This window comes from Hemitrygon akajei, chromosome 6, assembly GCF_048418815.1.
Source record: "Hemitrygon akajei chromosome 6, sHemAka1.3, whole genome shotgun sequence".
Lineage (NCBI taxonomy): Eukaryota > Metazoa > Chordata > Chondrichthyes > Myliobatiformes > Dasyatidae > Hemitrygon > Hemitrygon akajei.
Genome location: NC_133129.1, coordinates 166,543,705 through 166,563,567, shown reverse-complemented (window position 1 = coordinate 166,563,567; position 19,863 = coordinate 166,543,705). Strand labels below are relative to the sequence as shown.

Below are 19,863 nucleotides of genomic sequence, written 5' to 3'. Positions count from 1 at the left end.
TATAAGCCGCTACTTTTTCCCCACATTTTGAACAGCTTTGAACTCTGCGGCCTTTAATCCAGAGCGGCTAATACATGGTTTTTTTTCATGCCGCCTCGTAAACATTTTGCCTCGTAACAGTAGACCAATAAAATTGATGAGTAGTTCACAGAGGTCCAGTGAAATTGTACGATAAATCAAGTGCACTTTCACAATTAAATTATTGTAAATCAGTCATTTGTACTCACCCTCATCAACATGGAAAACACTCGAAGAAAAGCATTGTGCTGCCTTTATGGCAGTTACTTAGTTTATAATATTTTCGCTTAGTAATTCATTTGTTAGTTAAAGTTAGAAGTGTTTTAACTATATTTGTTTTCTGTACTACATCCCGGGATGCTATGACGTCACACCCGGTTTCGCCGCGTCTTGTGGGATATATACGGGAAGGTGGGGGCATTACGCGAGCGCGTCAGACCCGAGCGCGTCAGACCCGAGCACATCAGACCCGATTAGACCCGATCGCGTTACGCGAGCGCGTCAGACCCGAGCTCATCAGACCCGAGCGCGTCAGACCCGAGCACATCAGACCCGATTAGACCCGATCGCGTTACGCGAGTGCGTCAGACCCGAGCTCATCAGACCCGAGCGCGTCAGACCCGATTAGACCCGATCGCGTTACGCGAGCTCATCAGACCCGAGCGCGTCAGACCCGAGCACATCAGACCCGATTAGACCCGATCGCGTTACGCGAGCTCATCAGACCCGATCGCGTCAGACCCGAGCGCGTCAGACCCGAGCTCGTCAGACCCGAGCGCGTCAGACCCGAGCACATCAGACCCGAGCACATCAGACCCGATTAGACCCGATCGCGTTACGCGAGCTCATCAGACCCGAGCGAAAACGCTGCTTTTAAGTTAAAGGCGATCAATAACTTTTCCTGGTAGGCTGCAGTATATATATTTTTACCAGTCGCTAGGAGATATTGGAATGTTGTTCGTGCTGTTCAGTAAAAAAGTATATGCAACGTAATTTGTGTTACCGATACGTATGTTAAGCCTAAAATCCGGTGCGGCCTTTACAATTAAAAAATTGATTTTATTTCTAAAATTAGAGCCAGCGGCTTTTAATCAGGTGCGCTCTGTAGTCCGGAATCTACGGTAAATGGTGCAGACAAGTGCAGCAGTTGCAAATGTTTAGCTTGAACAGCTGTAGGAATATTTTTTTTATCTCATCCCTCCCAAAGATTTTGTTAAAAGCTCAAAATAAATTTATAATCAAACTATATATATGTTACCATATGCTACCATAAGATTTATTTTCTTGCAGGCATTTACAGGGCAGAAAGAAATACAATAAATTTTACAATAAATCTACACAAATACAGACAAAGGCTGACAAACAACCAATGTGCAAGCGGAGATCAACTGTGCAAATTAAAATTAAGGCCAACAGCATGAGTTGTAAAGAGTCCTTTAGAGTGAGTCTATTGGTCATAAAATGGGTTCAGAGTAGTGGTGATTGAAATTTTCCATGCCAATTCAGAAGCATGTTTGTTGTCAGCTAATAACTTTTCCTGAACATGTTGGTGTGAGACCTAAGTCTTTTTTCCTTCTGCCTGATGGTAGTAGTGAGAAGAGGGCATGGCCTGAACGGCAGGGCTCTTTGATTATTGATGCTATTTTCTTGTGGCAGTGAGTGCTTTTTTTTCATAGTCATCTGTTGCTGTAGCTCATCCATTTCAAAGTTCCAGATGTTGTACATTCAGAGAAGCTCTCCTGCACACCACTGCTGTAACGTGTGGTTATTTGACTTATTGTTGTCTTCCTGACAGCTTGAACCAGACTGGCCATTCTCTTCTGACTCATCTCATTAACAAGGCATCTTTGCGCACAAAACTACCCCTTAATGGATTTCTGTAAATTTATTCCATTGTGAGGAGATCTTTGCCTGTGGTGGCTGGGCTTTATCCAGCACTTTCTGTACACGTTCTGCTCCTGGGGATTGGCATTTCCATAACAGGCCGTGATGCAGCTGATTAGGATGCTCTCCATTGTGAAGAAATGCCTTGATGGTGTCAAGTAAAAAGGGAATATATTTGAGCAATCTGCATTATTTAGCATCCCTTTTCTTTCTTTATCAATTTTCTTTTATATATTCAGTGGTAACTTTATTAGGTACCTCCTATACCTAATAAAGTGGCCACAGTGAGTGTTGTTTTCATGGCCTTCTTCTATAGCTCATCCACTTCAAAGTTTAACATGTTGTACATTCAGAGAAGCTCTCCTGCACACCACTGCTGTAACGTGTGGTTATTTGACTTATTGTTGTCGTCCTGTCAGCTTGAACTAGGCTGGCCATTCTCTTCCGACTCCTCTCATTAACAAGACATTTATAAGCACAAAACTGCCCCTCGCGGGGTTTTGCCCACAGAACTGCTGCTTACTCAAACCAACAACCATTCCATGGCCAGTGTCACATCATGTTTCTGATTATGGTCTCGATGATGACTGCGTGCTTTTGTGCATTAAGTTGCTGTCACATGCTTTGCTGATTGGATATATTTGCATTAATGAAGTGTACAGGTGTGCCACTGAGTCGGTATACTGAGACACAAAGTCAGTTATGGAAGTGGTTAAAACGTGCAATTCTCTTTCTTTTCTAGGAATGAACAGTAGTATCAGTGGGATCATCACAGAACAGCCATTGAAGCCATCCCGAAGAAGCTTACCTTGTCTGGCCCAGAGTCAAACAATTCCTAACAATCTGAGCAAGCATTCGCTGCAGCAGGCATCCAGTCAGAAGGAGGCAATAATCGCAGGACCATGTACCACAGATTTATCTTTTCAAAGAGGTCAGCGTGTCCACTAAATATTCTGTGCTACAGCAGATGAATCATGGTTTGAAATTTGTATTAAATACTTCAGCATTAATTTAATGTGGCAATTATAGAACATGCACAACATGCTGGAGGAATTCAGTGGATCAGTCGGTGTCTGTGGAGGTGAATAAACAAAGTTTTGGGCTAAGAAACCAACAGGACAAAATGAAAGGCAGCAGAAGCCAGAATAAGTAGCTGGTTTGGAAGGAGTACGAACTGTCAGGTGATAGGTGAAACCAGTTGAGGAGGAAAGTGGGTGGATGGTGAGGGGGGAAATAAACCAAGAAACTGGGAGGTGATAGGTAGAAGAGATAAAGGGTGAGGAAGAAGGATTCTGATAGGAGAGGACAGTACATACTTGAAGAAGGGGAAGATGGAGGGGCACCAGGGAGAGGGGATGTACATACCATCAGTTTGGAGGCTACCAAAATGGAATATGAGGTATTGCTTCTGAGTATGGGCTCATTGTGGCAGTCGGGGAGGCTAGAAAGAGACATATCTGAATGGGAACAGGAAGTTGAACTGGAATGTGTGGCAACTGGAGATCTTGCAGTGGATGGAGCAATGGTGCATGGCCACATCTCTTAGTGGCTCCCAATTTAATTTTGACTACCAATTTCCATTCTGACATACCTGTCCATAGCTTCTTGTACTGCCATAATGAAGCCAGTGTCAGGTTGGAGGAACCACACCTCATACTCTGTCTAGGTAGCCTCCAAACTGATCGCATGAACATTGATTTCTCTGACCTTTGGTAAATTCGTCCCCTCCCCCACTTCTCTCTCTTTCCATTCCCCCATTTTGGTTCTCCTCTCACCTCTTCTTCTCCTTACCTTACCATCGCCTCATTTCTGGTGTCCCTCCACCTTGCCTTTCTCCCATGTTCCACTGTCCTCTTGTGTTAGATTCCTTCTTCTTCAGCCTGCTACCTCTTCCACCTATCACCTCCCAGCTTCTTATTTCATCCCCTCTTCCCCATCCAGCCACCTTCCCCCTCACCTGATCTCACCTATCAACTGCCAACTTGTACTCCTGCCTATTCTGACTTCTGTCCCCTATCTTTCCAGTCCTGCTGAGGGGTCTCAGCCCAAAAAGTCAATTGTTTACTCCCCTCCATAGATGCTTCCTGAGTTTTGTGGATGCCACTCAAGATTGCGGTATCTGTAGAATCTCCTGTGTTAGTGGTTTCAGTACAGTATAGCCAGCTGAAACAATGAGTTACATTTCTTCAATGTTCGTTGTACCTTTAGGGTAACACAATCACTTCATAACTGGCAACAGTAATACGAAGGAGAGCTGTTGATCTTTTGCAGGCATTTATTGGACTTATGTAGCAGGCATCTTTTCATTGATCCTTATGAGCATAAAAATTGATATTGATCCCAGCTGCAAGTCTCTGTCCAGAGAAATGCACCTGAAACCTGGAGCAATGGTCACTAACTGGACTGGTTTCTTAGCATCTGATAGTCATTTGCAGATGCCATAACCTCCAGACTTAATTCAACCACATGAACCACCTACCTGCCTCTTCCCCATGACTATCCAGCCTTGTCTTAAATATATTTACTGAGGTAGTCTCCACTGATTCATTGGGCAGAGAATTTTACAGATTCACCACTCTCTGGGAAAAGCAGTTCATAGATAGATAGATAGATAGATAGATACTTTATTCATCCCCATGGGGAAATTCAACTTTTTTCCAATGTCCCATACACTTGTTGTAGCAAAACTAATTACATACAATACTTAACTCAGTAAAAAATATGATATGCATCTAAATCACTATCTCAAAAAGCATTAATAATAGCTTTTAAAAAGTTCTTAAGTCCTGGCGGTAGAATTGTAAAGCCTAATGTCATTGGGGAGTATTGACCTCTTCATCCTGTCTGAGGAGCATTGCATCGATAGTAACCTGTCGCTGAAACTGCTTCTCTGTCTCTGGATGGTGCTATGTAGAGGATGTTCAGAGTTATCCATAATTGACCGTAGCCTACTCAGCGCCCTTCGCTCAGCTACCGATGTTAAACTCTCCAGTACTTTGCCCACGACAGAGCCCGCCTTCCTTACCAGCTTATTAAGACGTGAGGCGTCCCTCTTCTTAATGCTTCCTCCCCAACACGCCACCACAAAGAAGAGGGCGCTCTCCACAACTGACCTATAGAACATCTTCAGCATCTCACTACAGACATTGAATGACGCCAACCTTCTTAGGAAGTACAGTCGACTCTGTGCCTTCCTGCACAAGGCATCTGTGTTGGCAGTCCAGTCTAGCTTCTCGTCTAACTGTACTCCCAGATACTTGTAGGTCTTAACCTGCTCCACACATTCTCCATTAATGATCACTGGCTCCATATGAGGCCTAGATCTCCTAAAGTCCACCACCATCTCCTTGGTCTTGGTGATATTGAGACGCAGGTAGTTTGAGTTCCTCTTCATCTCTGTTCTAAATCTACTCTTGAGGCTATGTCCCCTAGTTCTAGTCTCACCTACCAGTGGAAGCGACTTTCCTCCTTCTATCTTATCTGTTCCTTTCATAATTCTATATGTTTCTAGAAGATCTCCTCTCATTCTTCTGAAATCTAGCAAGTACAGCCCCAGGCAAATAAATCTCTCCTCATAGTCTAAACCCCTCATCTCTGGAATCAACCTGGTGAACTTCCTCGGCACCGCCTCTCAAGACTCTCAAGAAATAATTGAAAGTGCTACATTAAGTGTTTAAAATATTCTCACCCCCATCTCCATCCCAGATATAACTAAATAGACTTACTATAGAATGGGATTTTGACTTTATGCCAGTTTCAACTGGAGTCAGACTGTTTAGATTATCTAACACTCTGCTATATGGTGGAGTAACACATATAAAATGCTGGCGGATCTCAGCAGGCCAGGCAGCATCTATGGAAAAGAGTAAAGTTGATGTTTTGGGCTGAGGAGTATATTTAAAAGGTGGGAAGGGCAAAAAGCACAAGGTGATAGGTGAAACCTGAAGGGGGAGGGATGAAGTAAAGAACTGGAAAGTTGATTGACATTTTGTGTGTGTTGCTTGGATTTCTAGCATCTGCAGATTTTCTCTTGTTTATACTGTGGAGTTCTTGCAAGACCTATTTGCACCATCAGAGTGCAGTGACGGTGTCAAGCGGTAGCTGTGTTAGCATCTGATACTCAGCACATCCTGGAATTTTACCAGGTCTGTGTAAAACTGGAGCTTAATTATCAGGGCACAACTGAATAGTGACAATTTTCATTGGAACAGATGATACCATCTAGCATCAGTTGCCCCAATATTTTGCACTTTGTAGCAAGCTGTAGATGGGAGAAATGGTCAAAACTTGGAAAATAGTTCCATATTTAACAATCAATGCTAGAACTACTGCAAGATGGCTAGATTCTGTTAATAGAAAGCTGAGAGGGATCTGGTAACATTAGAGGCCAATGGAGTTTATCCAAGACGTCACTGAATGACAGAACAGGTGGAAGAGGGCATGCCTCCTCAGTTCCAGAAGTGCCACATAAACGACTCATCCAGAACATAAGGATGCATAGAGTTGGGGTGATTTATCAGCATGGATAGAGGATTGGTTAACTAATAGAAAGCAGAGAGCTGGGATACATGGGTGCTACTCTGGTTGGCATTCAGTGGTGAGTGGTGTGCTGCAGGGGTCAGTGCTGGGCCCGCAACTCTTCATGATATAAAATAACAATCTAGAGGAAGGGACCAAGTATAGTCCATCTAAGTTTGCTGATGATACAAAATGGAATGGAAAAATAAATTGTGCAGAGGATGCGGAGAGTCTGCAGAGAGATATAGATAGATAAAGGGAGTGGGCAAGGGTCGAGCAGATGGAGTACAATGTCGATGAATGAAAGGTCATCCATTTTGAAAGGAAAGATGAAAGAGTAGATTATTATTTAAATGATCAAAAAAATTGCAGCATGCTGTTGTGCAGAGGGACTTGGGAGTGCTTGTGCATGAATCACAGAAGGTTGGTTTGTAGCAGGCTATCAAGAAGGCAAATGGAATGTTGTCCTTCATTGTTTTAGGGAACAAATTTAAGAGCAGGGAGGTTGTGCTGCAGCTGAACAGTATACTGGTGAGGCCGCACCTGGAGTACTGTGTGCAGTTCTGGTCTCCTTACTTGAAGAAGGATGTACTGGCTCTGGAGGTCTGCAGAGGAGGTTCACCAAATTGATTCCAGAGATGAGGGGGTTAGATTATGAGGAGAGATTGAGACACCTGGGACTGTACTCGCTGGAATTTAGAAGAATGAGAGGAGATCTGATAGAAAATTTTAAAATTATGAAAGCGATAGATAAGATAGAGGCAGGAAAGTTGTTTCCACTGGTAGGTGAAACCAGAACTAGGGGACATAGCCTCAAGATTTGGGGGAGTAGATTTAGGATGGAGATGAGGAGAAACTGCTTTTCCCAGAGAGTGGTGAATCTGTGGAATTCTCTGCCCAATGAAGCAGTGGAGGCTACATCAGTAAGTATATTTAAGACACGTTTTAATATATTTTTGCATAGTAGGGGAATTAAGGGTTATGGGGAAAAGGCAGATAGGTGGAGATGAGTCCATGGCCAGATCAGCCACGATCTTATTGAATGGCAGAGCAGGGTTGACAGGCCAGATGGCCTACTCCTGCTCCTATTCCTTACGTTGTTATGTTCCTGTGAATTTGAAAGTTCACCCAATCACATAATTATTTTTGAGGGCCAAATGACAAAGCTCTGTTTGCTTATTTTGAATCTTAATATTAGCATTGATGGAGCTGAACAGTTGTGTGCAATCAAGAAAGAAAGCATCCTAACAGAATGTATATGAGCTCTCCCTATCTTCCTCCCTTTTTACATGCATGATATTGACTTGTTACTTTGAAAGGTTGCAAAAGAAGAAAATGTAATTTGCCAATACATTGAAATTCTGGTCATTGTATTATTTTTGTAGAGGTTACTGGTTGTTTTGGTGTTTATTGATATTAATTGAAAGGAAATAATATGGTTTCTTAAGTGAACAATCATCGACATTTCTGATTTTACCCCCACACTGGCCAACTAAAATCTATTATTGATGAAATAACAATTTGGATTAACTATGATTAATATTTCATTGAAAGTAGCCATGCATCAACTTAATAACATCCAAGGTATTAATATAATGCAGGCACAAACAATGCTTTCTATTCCTCTTACACAAAGAGTCCTCCACTCAAAAAATTTCCTCTTTTTTCTGAACTTCAAATTATTTAAGCACAGCTGCTTGAGTCATGTTTTTACATAAATGCCCAGAATCTCATACTGCTGCTTGTTAAATTCCTCATGTCCTGATCCTTGATTAGAGTGTCAGGCCTCTCTAATCAATGATCATCCCTAATACCTCCCTAAAGTTGACTGCTCAACAGTTTAGACAGACTGCTATGTAAGCAGCTTTGGAAGCACATTTTGTTGCATTTTATTCAATACAAGATGGTGCATGACATGAATGTTAATAGCATGACTTCACAAGTTTCTAATTGAAAGCAATATTAACATCTGTTGCATTATAAAACTCCTGCTCTTTACTTTCGAAGTGCTTTAAGTATTATATGATTTTGAGGTGAAATTTGTTAGCTGCTTTTAAGTGCAGTGGTTAAATTGTCAACCTGAATCTATTTCATTTCTCAAGATATTGGTAGAGCAAAATTAACCATAACAGAACTCCAAAATTGTTAGTTTTAGTCATGACTATGAAGAAGTTATTATTTTAACATTTAGTTTAAATATACAATCACTAAATCATTTCATTTTAATTCATATAGCTATTTTGACAACGTAATCATAGCTGGGACCAATTTGACAAAAAGTACATAACAAAGAGTATAAGAATTCGTTGTCATGAATAAGAGAAATTCTGCAGATGCTGGAGATCTGCCGAGTAACAAAATACTGGAGGAACTCAGCAGGCCAGGCTAAGAATTCCTTGTCATTTGTTCTGGAGACATTTTATAAAGAGATGTATTCAAAATGTTTTTGAAACCTGCCTATAACCTCGTTTAATTTTTGGGAACCTTTTCATGTCCTAATGGATAGTTGCCTCTGAAGGTGCTGTCAGTTTAAGTGCAATATTTTGTGAAGTTATCACAGACACAGGGGAACACAATTCCTGTAATTTGTACTTGTACTTTGTGCAGAGATAGTGCTGATGTTGGGAAGTTCTGCAGGTATAAGCTCATGGATAAAGTTTTAAAATATAGCTGACAAAGTCTTAATCCACAGTTCTGAATAATTTAATGTGCAATCACCAGTTTACTAAGCAGTTCAATAAAATACAAAGTACAGGTGCTGTCTCTAGAGCTTCACATGAGGTATGAGACACATAAAGTCCTGACTTGGAAATATATTACCAATCCTCCGTCAATAATGGCTATGAATTCTGGAGATCCCTAATGGACAACACAGGAGAAATGTCTTCATTGGAAGAATTGCTATGGTGAATCCTCACCACATTCTCAAGAGCAGTTAGGGATGGGCAAGAAATGCTGGCTTTCCAGTGACTCCTAAATCTTGCAAATGTATACAGTTGGCCCTCCTTATCCGCGGGTTCCGCACGCGCGGATTCAACCAACCACGGATCAGGAAAACCCGGAAGTTCTCTCTCCAGCACTTGTTGTTTGAGCATGTACAGACTTTTTTTCTTGTCATTATTCCATAAACAATACAGTGTAACAACTATTTACATAGCATTTACTTTGTATTAGATATTATAAGTAATCCAGAGATGATTTAAAGTATACAGGAGGACGTGCATAGGTTACCGTGGATCGGGATTGAAAAAAAATGGAAGTTTTCTCTCCAGCACTCGTTGTTTGAGCATGTACAGAGTTTTTTTTTTCTTCTCATTATTCCCTAAACAATACAGTATAACAACTATTTACATAGCATTTACTTTGTATTAGGTGTTATAAATAAGTCGGAACAGGTACATCCGGTATTATTTAGCGTCAGTTAGTCAAACGTTTGTCTTAGTATATAGTATATATTTTACCTTTCTATGCATATAAAACACTTAAGAAACATGTATTTCAATAATTAAACCACTGTGTTGCTTAGTACGAATTGTAGCTTTCATCGGGGCATGGCCTTTCACATGCTCCATTATTCTCACTTTATCCTTTAAAATTGTTCCAATCGTTGACCGACTGTAGCCTAATGCTTTTCCAATGACTGATGGTGTTTCACCTTTTTCCAATCACTTTATTATTTCCACTTTATTTTCAATCGTGATCGTTTTCCGTCAACAGAACAGAAACACTACGGGCGACGGGTCCCGAGCTCCGCCAGGTCCTAAAGTCCACCGCACTGAGACAGGTTTCCGTTGTTTGGTATCCGCGGGGGGGTGGGGCTGGGTGTTCCGGAACCAATCCCCCGCGGATAAGGAGAGCCGACTGTATTTAGATTATAGAAGTGAATATATCCTGTACCTGTAGAATTGGGTTTTTGCTTCCCCTGACATCTCTAGTTTTAAGGTTTTTCAGTAGGAGTCTCCATCATTTTTGTTCTTTTCTTTAACCAAAATGATTCATGAATTTGCATCTGCTTTCCAGCTCTTTCTCTACATTTGTAAACCAGATTGTTTTTCTTCTAATTTTGCAGATATGACTCCAAAGTCTGGTTCAGGTGATAACGCTTTGGTTTACAGTCCCTCGGAGCAGTCCCATTCCAGACTTTGGCCGCAAGAATCTGTTGTTGAATGCATTGTTCCCTTAGGTAATCTCTGCTTTAAATTACTCAACTTGGTGATTACAAATAGTACTGAGAGAGTTACACAAAATAACTGAAAGTTCTCAGCAGGTAAAGTCAGTGTTTCTGTTGCACTTTACAGTATTGAAATAAGCAGACCGTGGCAAATTCAGACTGCTGTCTCCCAATGCCTAATGTTGGCTCCTTTATAGTTCAATCCAGTTTTGATTTTGAATTAGAAACCTAATGAAAATGAATAGTTTGCAAACTAATTTGATTTGAAAGGATCATTACACCTAAATGAGTAATCATGATAAAAAAAAACCTAGATAATGTCTGCAAACAGGCAAATCTATGCAGTTCAAGACTGTTCTTTTTGCACAACTTATTATACGAGGGGTGAATGATAAGTTCATGGTGTAGGGTAGAAGGAGTCAATTTTAGAAAACCTAGTACATTTATTTTTCAACATAGTCCCCTCCTACATTTGCACACTTAATCCAGCGGTCATGGAGCATACAGATCTTGGACCTCCAGAAAGTGTCCACAGCTGGGTGATTGATAATTTTGTGGCCTAAGGTAGAAGGAGATCAGTTCTACAGCTCTCTTTACATGCACATGCAGTTCAACTCTTTGAGTGATTATGCAGAAACTAATTGAAGTTGATAACTCATCTTCTTCTACCTTAGGCCACGAACTTATCAATCACCCCAATGAGTTATTAACTTCAAACTTTCTGCATAATCACTTAGAGTTGAACTGCATGTTCATGTAACAAGAGCTGTATAACTCATCTTCTTCTACCATAGGCTACGAGCCTATCAATCACCCCTCGTGTGTGTGTGTGTGTATATGTATATATAGTGTCTGTGTATGTACATGCATGTCTTGCTTCTATTCTACTGCTGCAAAGCAACAAATTTTGTCACAAACGTCAGTGATAATATACCTGAATCTGATTGGATTAGAAGGCAAATTTAATGCCACAAGCATATTCCAAGGTGTGAAGGAGAAAAGGCCTTTGTGAGCCATTGGACATTCAGTGCTTTAAGGCATAGTTATGATAATGTGAATGCACTGTCAAATAGTTCTTCAACAGTAATCCAATGTAAATTGAAAATTTCCGTCTGAGCGATGTATTTGGGATAGCCTTCAACACTACTAGCATCCTCAGAGCTACTTTTGCTTAACATAAGAATGTCTATAATTAATAGGGGGTCTTCCAATGCACAGATTCTCAAACTTTTTATGCTAGGGACTAATACCGGTAAACAAGAGGTCCGTGTACCCCAGGTAGGGAACCCCTGTGTCAATGATCTGTCTTGTAGCAAGCTGCAGATGTAGAGGGTGTTTTGTACTGGCCACAGGTAACTGGCTAAGGGGACTATTTTAATTTTTCAATAGGTCATGGATTAAGTGTATATAGCGCTCAGAAATCATTACAATTTATAAGCATGTTTTCATACTCAATGGTGTGTAAATGTGATGTGTATTTTGGCCAATTGTTTTATTAGGTTGGGGTATTTGCATATGAAAAATAAGTGTGCTTTCAAAGCTAATGACAGTCCATCAACAACAAATGTTGAGAGTAAGCAGAAAATGCATAGATTCCAGAAAAATCAGAATTAATTTCAGATCTGAATCTGAAGCAAGAGAGATTCCTGTGCTCATTTCTGTTTTTGCAACTGTATGTAAAATGTGTTCCATTTTGATTGTCTCCACATCTTAATTGAGAGCACTACTTCTGTCCTCTTCCAGATGAAGATAAAGAATGGAGTACAATAGAATCTGAACAAAGAACATATGATTCTCAGACTGATCATATCTTTCTCCTCCAGACCCCATCAAATCAAGATTATTTGGAAGTTTCTAATGACAAACAAAAGGTATTATTTTCATCAAATTCATATAATATTTTTCATAATTCTGTAGGTATTCCAACTGCAACAACACTGCTCTTCCTTTCTGATTTTGCTGTAATAAACTTAAATCAAGCAAAGAATATTGATGTAGATTTTTACTTTTTTTGAACGAGTGGATTTTTCATCCTTGATTAAGTCTATCCAATTTGCATACTATTTGTTTCTTCTTCCGTTTCATCTTTTGCAGCCATGTTACTAGTTTTTGTCTTCTATTTTTGTTGCTCCATTGTGTGCCTTTCATAATCTTCATCGATTTGTACTTTGTCCCTTCAAAGTCTAACAAAGATGAGAGGAATTTTGATTAAACCTACCAGCTAGTTGCCTATTTGATGACGAGATGTTGGCTGCTGCTTGAGAAATACGCAAAAGAGTGCTGCATTATAACTCAACCGGATGAAGTAAAGCAAAGAAAAAAATGTTTGTGCTCCAGAGTTTTTGAAAAATAGTCATAGAATTTCAAAATTGTGTTGGTATTATGGCTTCTGTCACTCAGCTGTAGCCCCATGGGAAAGTGGGAAATAGCCCCATTACTCAGCAGTATGATATGTCTGGAATGAGAATTGTGCCTATCAGGGTCTGCATGCCTGGTTTAGTACTCTGTAGAAACCCTAAACAGGGTTTATTTCATTGCCCATGTATATCTGATTGAAGACCATCTCAATCCAAGAGCCTCATGTGGAGACACATGGGAGACATCCTGGCAAAACAAAATAATTGTGTTCAAAGCAAAAAGTAGCATAAAAGCAAACATTCACGTAGAGTGAATAAAATTTTTAGTTAAGCTACTGTGTTCTCAAAGCCGAGACAGCTTTGCAGAAGTGATTGAATAAATGACTGACTTGTACACTTGATGCAAATACATTATTGTGAACCAGCTGGTGATCAGGGTTTGGATTTTCTTGCTAAAAGATGGTCTCCCTATTGAAGCTGCCTACCAACAGGTAAGAAATTCTACTTCTCAGCCTTTTCAGTCACTATTACCTCCCTTTGATGGATCAGTACATCATGATTTTTCAGTGTGATAGTTCTCCTTTGTAGAGTAATGCTCTGTTGCACACAGTTATCATTGCCAATATAAAACAAAATAACAAAAATAACTGGGCCCAGAACCCACATACTCTTTCAGCTCAAACATAATTTAATTTATTTGTGCACACGAAGAACAGCATAGCCCTGTCACCCACACTGTTCTGAAGTCTGAACAAATAACCGCTATTTTTATACTGAATTTGCTCATCATTTATGGATATTGACCATTTGATAAATTCCTTACTTGCAAGATCAATAGCCATTCATAGTAGAGGTGTTAAAAGTCAATTAAAACTTCAAACTGATAACTGATGATATTTTGATGTTTGTAAAACTATTGTCCTTTAGATGTTGGGTGTATTTCACATCCTTCCATCATTCCTATCTCATTTGTCTCTGGCACCCTTTACTCTGTAGAAGGAAACTATGTTCTTCTTGATTGATCACACACTGCTGTAGTCCTTCTCACCTATCTACTGCAGTAAGCAACTTTGGCTCTGGCAGTCACTTCAAAGGTCTCCCTTATTTGAGTTTGACTACACACCACTGCAGTCATCTTCACCTGGATGTTGTCTTTAACCCTTACTTTACCACAACACACATACAGTTATCATAAATTAGATGCATAGGCTCCTCACTCAACTGATAGTTCAAATTATCTACACCACTGGGGATCCGTGCTAACACCCTTGAAGAATGAACTTTATTCAAAATTAGGAAGTTACTTTGTTTCTTTGGTCATTGTGAAATTGCTTTGAGACAGGGCAACAGAGAGGCAATTGCGAATCTTGAGGAGGTGGGGGTAAGGAGCAGTCAGAAGGGGCTTTATCCCTCCTTCATTTTCAAGCATTGGCGACATGACCAGTTGACCAAAAGAAATTCAGTTAAGAAATTAAATAATCATTCGTATGTTGTAGGTGATAGAAAACTTAACCCCAGCATTTTCAAATCTGTGGTGTTATATTCCATTAAAGGATATGATGAAGTATAAATCCTTGACAGTAGATCCATACACATGGGTAGCTCATACTAACACACATATTAAAATGTGGGTAATATTTTCACGTCTTATAAGCTATATAACCAAGTAAAATTAAGCGAGAACTGTTAACACTTTGGATTTCTAACATTTGCAATGTAATACAGCACCTACTTTTCCTAAGTAATTAATTGATCGTGAGTACCGTGGGATTTCCCTGAGTTTGTAAAATAAAAGATTCTTTAAAAAATTAAGTTATCTGTTATTAACGACACAAACTAACGGAGATGGGAGTAGACTCTCACATGGTGGATTGGATAGTGGACTACTTGACAGATAGACCTCAGTATGTGCGGTTGGGAGACTGTAGGTCTGACACGGTGGTCAGCAGCACAGGGGCGCCGCAGGGAACCGTACTCTCTCCAGTCCTGTTCACCCTGTACACATCAGACTTCCAATATAACTCGGAGTCCTGCCATGTGCAGAAGTTCGCTGATGACACGGCCATAGTGGGGTGTGTCAGGAATGGACAGGAGGAGGAGTATAGGAAACTGATACAGGACTTTGTGATATGGTGCAACTCAAACTACCTGCGTCTCAATATCACCAAGACCAAGGAGATGGTGGTGGACTTTAGGAGATCTAGGCCTCATATGGAGCCAGTGATCATTAATGGAGAATGTGTGGAGCAGGTTAAGACCTACAAGTATCTGGGAGTACAGTTAGACGAGAAGCTAGACTGGACTGCCAACACAGATGCCTTGTGCAGGAAGGCACAGAGTCGACTGTACTTCCTAAGAAGGTTGGCGTCATTCAATGTTTGTAGTGAGATGCTGAAGATGTTCTATAGGTCAGTTGTGGAGAGCACCCTCTTCTTTGTGGTGGCGTGTTGGGGAGGAAGCATTAAGAAGAGGGACGCCTCACGTCTTAATAAGCTGGTAAGGAAGGCGGGCTCTGTCGTGGGCAAAGTACTGGAGAGTTTAACATCGGTAGCTGAGCGAAGGGCGCTGAGTAGGCTACGGTCAATTATGGATAACTCTGAACATCCTCTACATAGCACCATCCAGAGACAGAGAAGCAGTTTCAGCGACAGGTTACTATCGATGCAATGCTCCTCAGACAGGATGAAGAGGTCAATACTCCCCAACGCCATTAGGCTTTACAATTCTACCGCCAGGACTTAAGAACTTTTTAAAAGCTATTATTAATGCTTTTTGAGATAGTGATTTAGATGCATATCATATTTTTTTTACTGAGTTAAGTATTGTATGTAATTAGTTTTGCTACAACAAGTGTATGGGACATTGGAAAAAAGTTGAATTTCCCCATGGGGATGAATAAAGTATCTATCTATCTATCTTAAAATCAGTGGTCTCCTGCTGTGACACCGACCCTCGATCCGCCTGTCTCCAGAGCCCCGAGATCTTAGGCTTCCAAATCCGAGCCGGACTCTCAGGCCGAACCCTCGGCGTGCCGAACAATGGCCAGTCTTGAAACCCCGAGAACAGGTCCCATTGCTGCAAAGAACCAAAGTCAGCGTGTAACTCCAGGTCAGAGTCTTCAAAAAAAACCCTGAAAAGAGAAAAATAAAGATATTGAAGATGGAAATAGAGCTGTTTCCAAAGATGCAAGCAAAGGAGTCACTGTTTAGTGCCATCTACACTAATCCTACAGTAATCTTAATTCGCTTTAAAAATCTCTCCACATTCTTATTAGTTCCCCTTTTCTCCCACAGTTTACTATGGCCAAATAACCTACCATCATACATCGTGCTGTGATGTGAGAGAAAACTGGAGCAATTAGAGGAAATGCCCATTCATGCTTAACATAGGGAGCACTCACAATGAGATTGAACTTGGTGCCCTGGCATTGTGAGGCAGTAGCTAATAGCTCTACTGTGTGCACCACCCTCATCACGTGTGTACATTCACTCACACGTGTTGTATCACTCATATGTAAAAATGGTTATAAATGCAGGAGCAGACGCTAATGAGAAAGGCTGGCCCATTTTAAGACAATAAGACATAGGAGAAAACTTAGACCATTTAACCTATCATGTCTGCTCTGCAATTCCATCATGGCTGATTTTATTATCCTTCTCAACCCCATCTGCCTGCCTTCTCCCTTTGGTGCCTTACTAATCAAGAAACTATCAACCTCCACTTCAAATACATGTCTCGGCTTCCACAGCTGTCTGTAACAATGAATTCCTCAGATTCATCACCCTCTGGCTAATGAAATTGCTCCTCATCTCTGTTCCAAAGAAGTGTCCTACTATTTGGATTCCGTACCTCTGGTCCTGACACCTCCACTATAGGAAACATCTTCTCCAAGTCTGCTCTATCTTGGCCTTTCAGTATTCGATAGGTTTCAATGAGATCCCTTCTCATTATTCTGAACTACAGCAAGCACTGGGCCAGAGACTCAAACACTCCTTATACATTAACCCTTCCATTCCCAGAATAATTCTCGTGAACCTCTTCTGGACCCTCTCCATTGTCAACGTATTCTTTCTTAAACAAGGAGCTGAAATTGCTCACAGTGCTCTAAGTGCAGCCTGACCAATGCCTTATAAAATCTCAACATTATATCCATTATATTCTGGTCATCTCAACATTAGAGCATTTTCCTTCTTCACCGACTCAACCTGCATTTGTATTAAAAGGATTTGGCCTTCAATGAGTTGCCATGAGGTCCAACAATGAAGAAAACTGTGGAATTGTTGTGGATGGTCCATTGCTTCTGATTTGAAGAATAAAATGTTCCTGTTTTGTTGTCATGGGTTAATGGACAACACATGGTTCTTTGCCTTAGGTCCTTACCTCTGACAATGCAATTTCCCATCATCTGTCATTCATGTGGTACTCCCTGACATTTACCTTCCAAGATAAAGTAGTTGCATATCAGCCGGGAAAAGTGAATGAAGAGTTCCAAAAGCAAACACGAAGAAATCTACAGATGCTGGAAATTCAAGCAACACACACAAAATGCTGGTGGAACGCAGCAGGTCAGGCAGCATCTATAGGGAGAAGCACTGTCGATGTTTCGGGCTGAGACCCTTCGTCAGGACTAACTGAAAGGAAAGATAGTAAGAGATTTGAAAGTAGGAGGGGGAGGGGGAAATGCAAAATGATAGGAGAAAACTGGAGGGGGTGGGGTGAATCTGAGATCTGGAAAGGTGATTGGCAAAAGGGATACTGAGCTGGAGAAGGGAAAGGGTCATGGGATGGGAGGCCTAGGAAGAAAGAAAGGGGGAGGGGAGAACCAGAGGGAGATGCAGAACAGGCAGTGATGGGCAGAGAGAGAGAAAAAAAAGAGGAGGGGAAAAAAACTAAAACTTCTCCCTAGGCCTCCCGTACCATGATCCTTTCCCTTCTCCAGCTCTGTATCCCTTTTGCCACTCATTTTTCCAGCTCTCAGCTTTACCCCACCCCCTCTGGTCTTCTCCTATCATTTTGTATTTCCCCCTCCCCCTCCTACTTCCAAATCTCTTAGTATCTTTCCTTTCAGTTAGTCTTGACAAAGGGTCTCGGCCCGAAACGTCGACAGTGCTTCTCCCTATAGATGCTGCCTGGCCTGCTGCGTTCCACCAGCATTTTGTGTGTGTTGCTTGAAGAGTTCCAAATCAAGTTCAACTTCAAGTTTATTGTCATTCAACCATTCATATGTATAGAGAGAAAAGAAATAATATTCCTCTGGGTCAAGGAGCAAAAAGAAAAAGGCCAGTAACATCATGAAGGTTACCTACCCCGCTCGTGGACTGTTGGTCCCACTTCCATTAGGGAGGAGGCTTCCACCAGACTCAAAAATAATTACTTTCTCAAGCTGGAAGTCTTATCAACACCTCCGCTACTAACCTAACCCTGCACATCCCCAACTACCACTACTCTGTCATTTCCTCTCAGTCACATTTATGTACAGATACTCATGAACCTAGCATCACATTATGGACATAAAATCTAACTATGTATATCTTTTGTATTTATGTTTGTGTGTTTCTTGTAATCATTGTGTTCCTTACCTTAAGCCAAAAAGTCGACTATACTCTTTTCCATAGATGCTGGCTGGCTTGCTGAGTTCCTCCAGCGTTTTGTGTGGGTAACGATTCTTTCATTCCCCTTTACACTTGTGTACTGGAAATTACATTGAACGATCTTGAAGCTTGGAAACACAGTACACTGAGTCACGCTCAGCACATATAGTTACAATCCGCACATTTAGTCACAAAATAATATCGACACAAGTCCCTGAGGGACGTGGCCACAAGATTGACAGGTTGACATGAAGCGCAAGGGGTCTGTTTATATAAGACAGTATAATGTTACTGACACTATTACAATGAAACAAGCAACAGTATAATTATATAAACGATGAAAAGTGACCAGAGCAGGATGAGACTGTGTCCTTGTCTTGTGGAGTGGGGGTGGGAGGTGTGGCAGGGCATTCAGACAAGGTGTAAATGTGTGCTGGGTGACAGTAGGGTAATAAGAAGTCTAACAGCCTGGGGGGAAAGGCTGTTTTCAGCATAACGGTTCTGGTTCTTATGCTGCAGTACCTTCTGCTTGATGGCAGGAGGTGAAATTGATTGTGGAAAGACGGGAGGAGTCTTTGACAATGCTAGAGGCACTACATCTACAGCACTTTTGATATATGTCCTGAATGGGGCTGCGGTGGTGGGAGTGGAATAATGTTTTCAGCTGTCATCACTATCGATCTGAGGTAATTCCCGTACCAGACAGTGATGTAGCTGGTCAGGACACTGGAATGGTGGGTGGGGAGGGGGAGCCTCACTTGCCTCTGTTGTGGCAGTGCCGTGCTCTATTGACTGAAGAGGTGGTGGATGAGCACCACTCATCTGTTTTGCTGCTGTGGTGGGCAAATAGTTAACATTTCTCACATGTCACACAGAGGGCCATATTCATGTATACATGTTCTCATTTATGTATTTAAGGAAATGAATTCCCTGTGCCCTGAATATAACTGGGTTGGATTCCCAACGTAGTTCATGTGTCCATGCACCAATAATATCTAAAGCAACCATTAAAAAGGTGAAATTTGATGCACCGCGAATCAGAAACCAAATTGTAAGAGATTTCAAAATGACACCGACCAAATCTTCTACTTCATTTGGTAGTGACAAGTTAAATGTCCATTTCAGTGGGAAACAGTAGATGAGGGAGGTCTCGTGTAACAAAGGTAGAATTGTTTTGGAACAAAGCTGGAAAGAAGAGCAGATGCAATTTGCTGTTGTTTGAATCACTGAGGCTATGTGAAGCTTACAGTTGCAGTTGCATCTCATATGATAGCAGTGGTGATAATAAAAATATTACAGAATGATAAATTCTACCTCGTGTGTC

General features: G+C 41.1%; 1 protein-coding gene across 1 annotated transcript in view; it reads left to right on the top strand.

The window, feature by feature from the left end:
- ano3 (anoctamin 3) overlaps positions 1–19,863 on the top strand; it is a 386,470-nt gene that overhangs the window by 178,457 nt on the left and 188,150 nt on the right. The window contains exons 2-4 of the mRNA XM_073049723.1: positions 2,645–2,833; positions 10,490–10,603; positions 12,335–12,462. Coding sequence (XP_072905824.1) covers positions 2,645–2,833; positions 10,490–10,603; positions 12,335–12,462 — 431 coding nt within the window. The remainder of the gene's footprint in view (positions 1–2,644; positions 2,834–10,489; positions 10,604–12,334; positions 12,463–19,863) is intronic.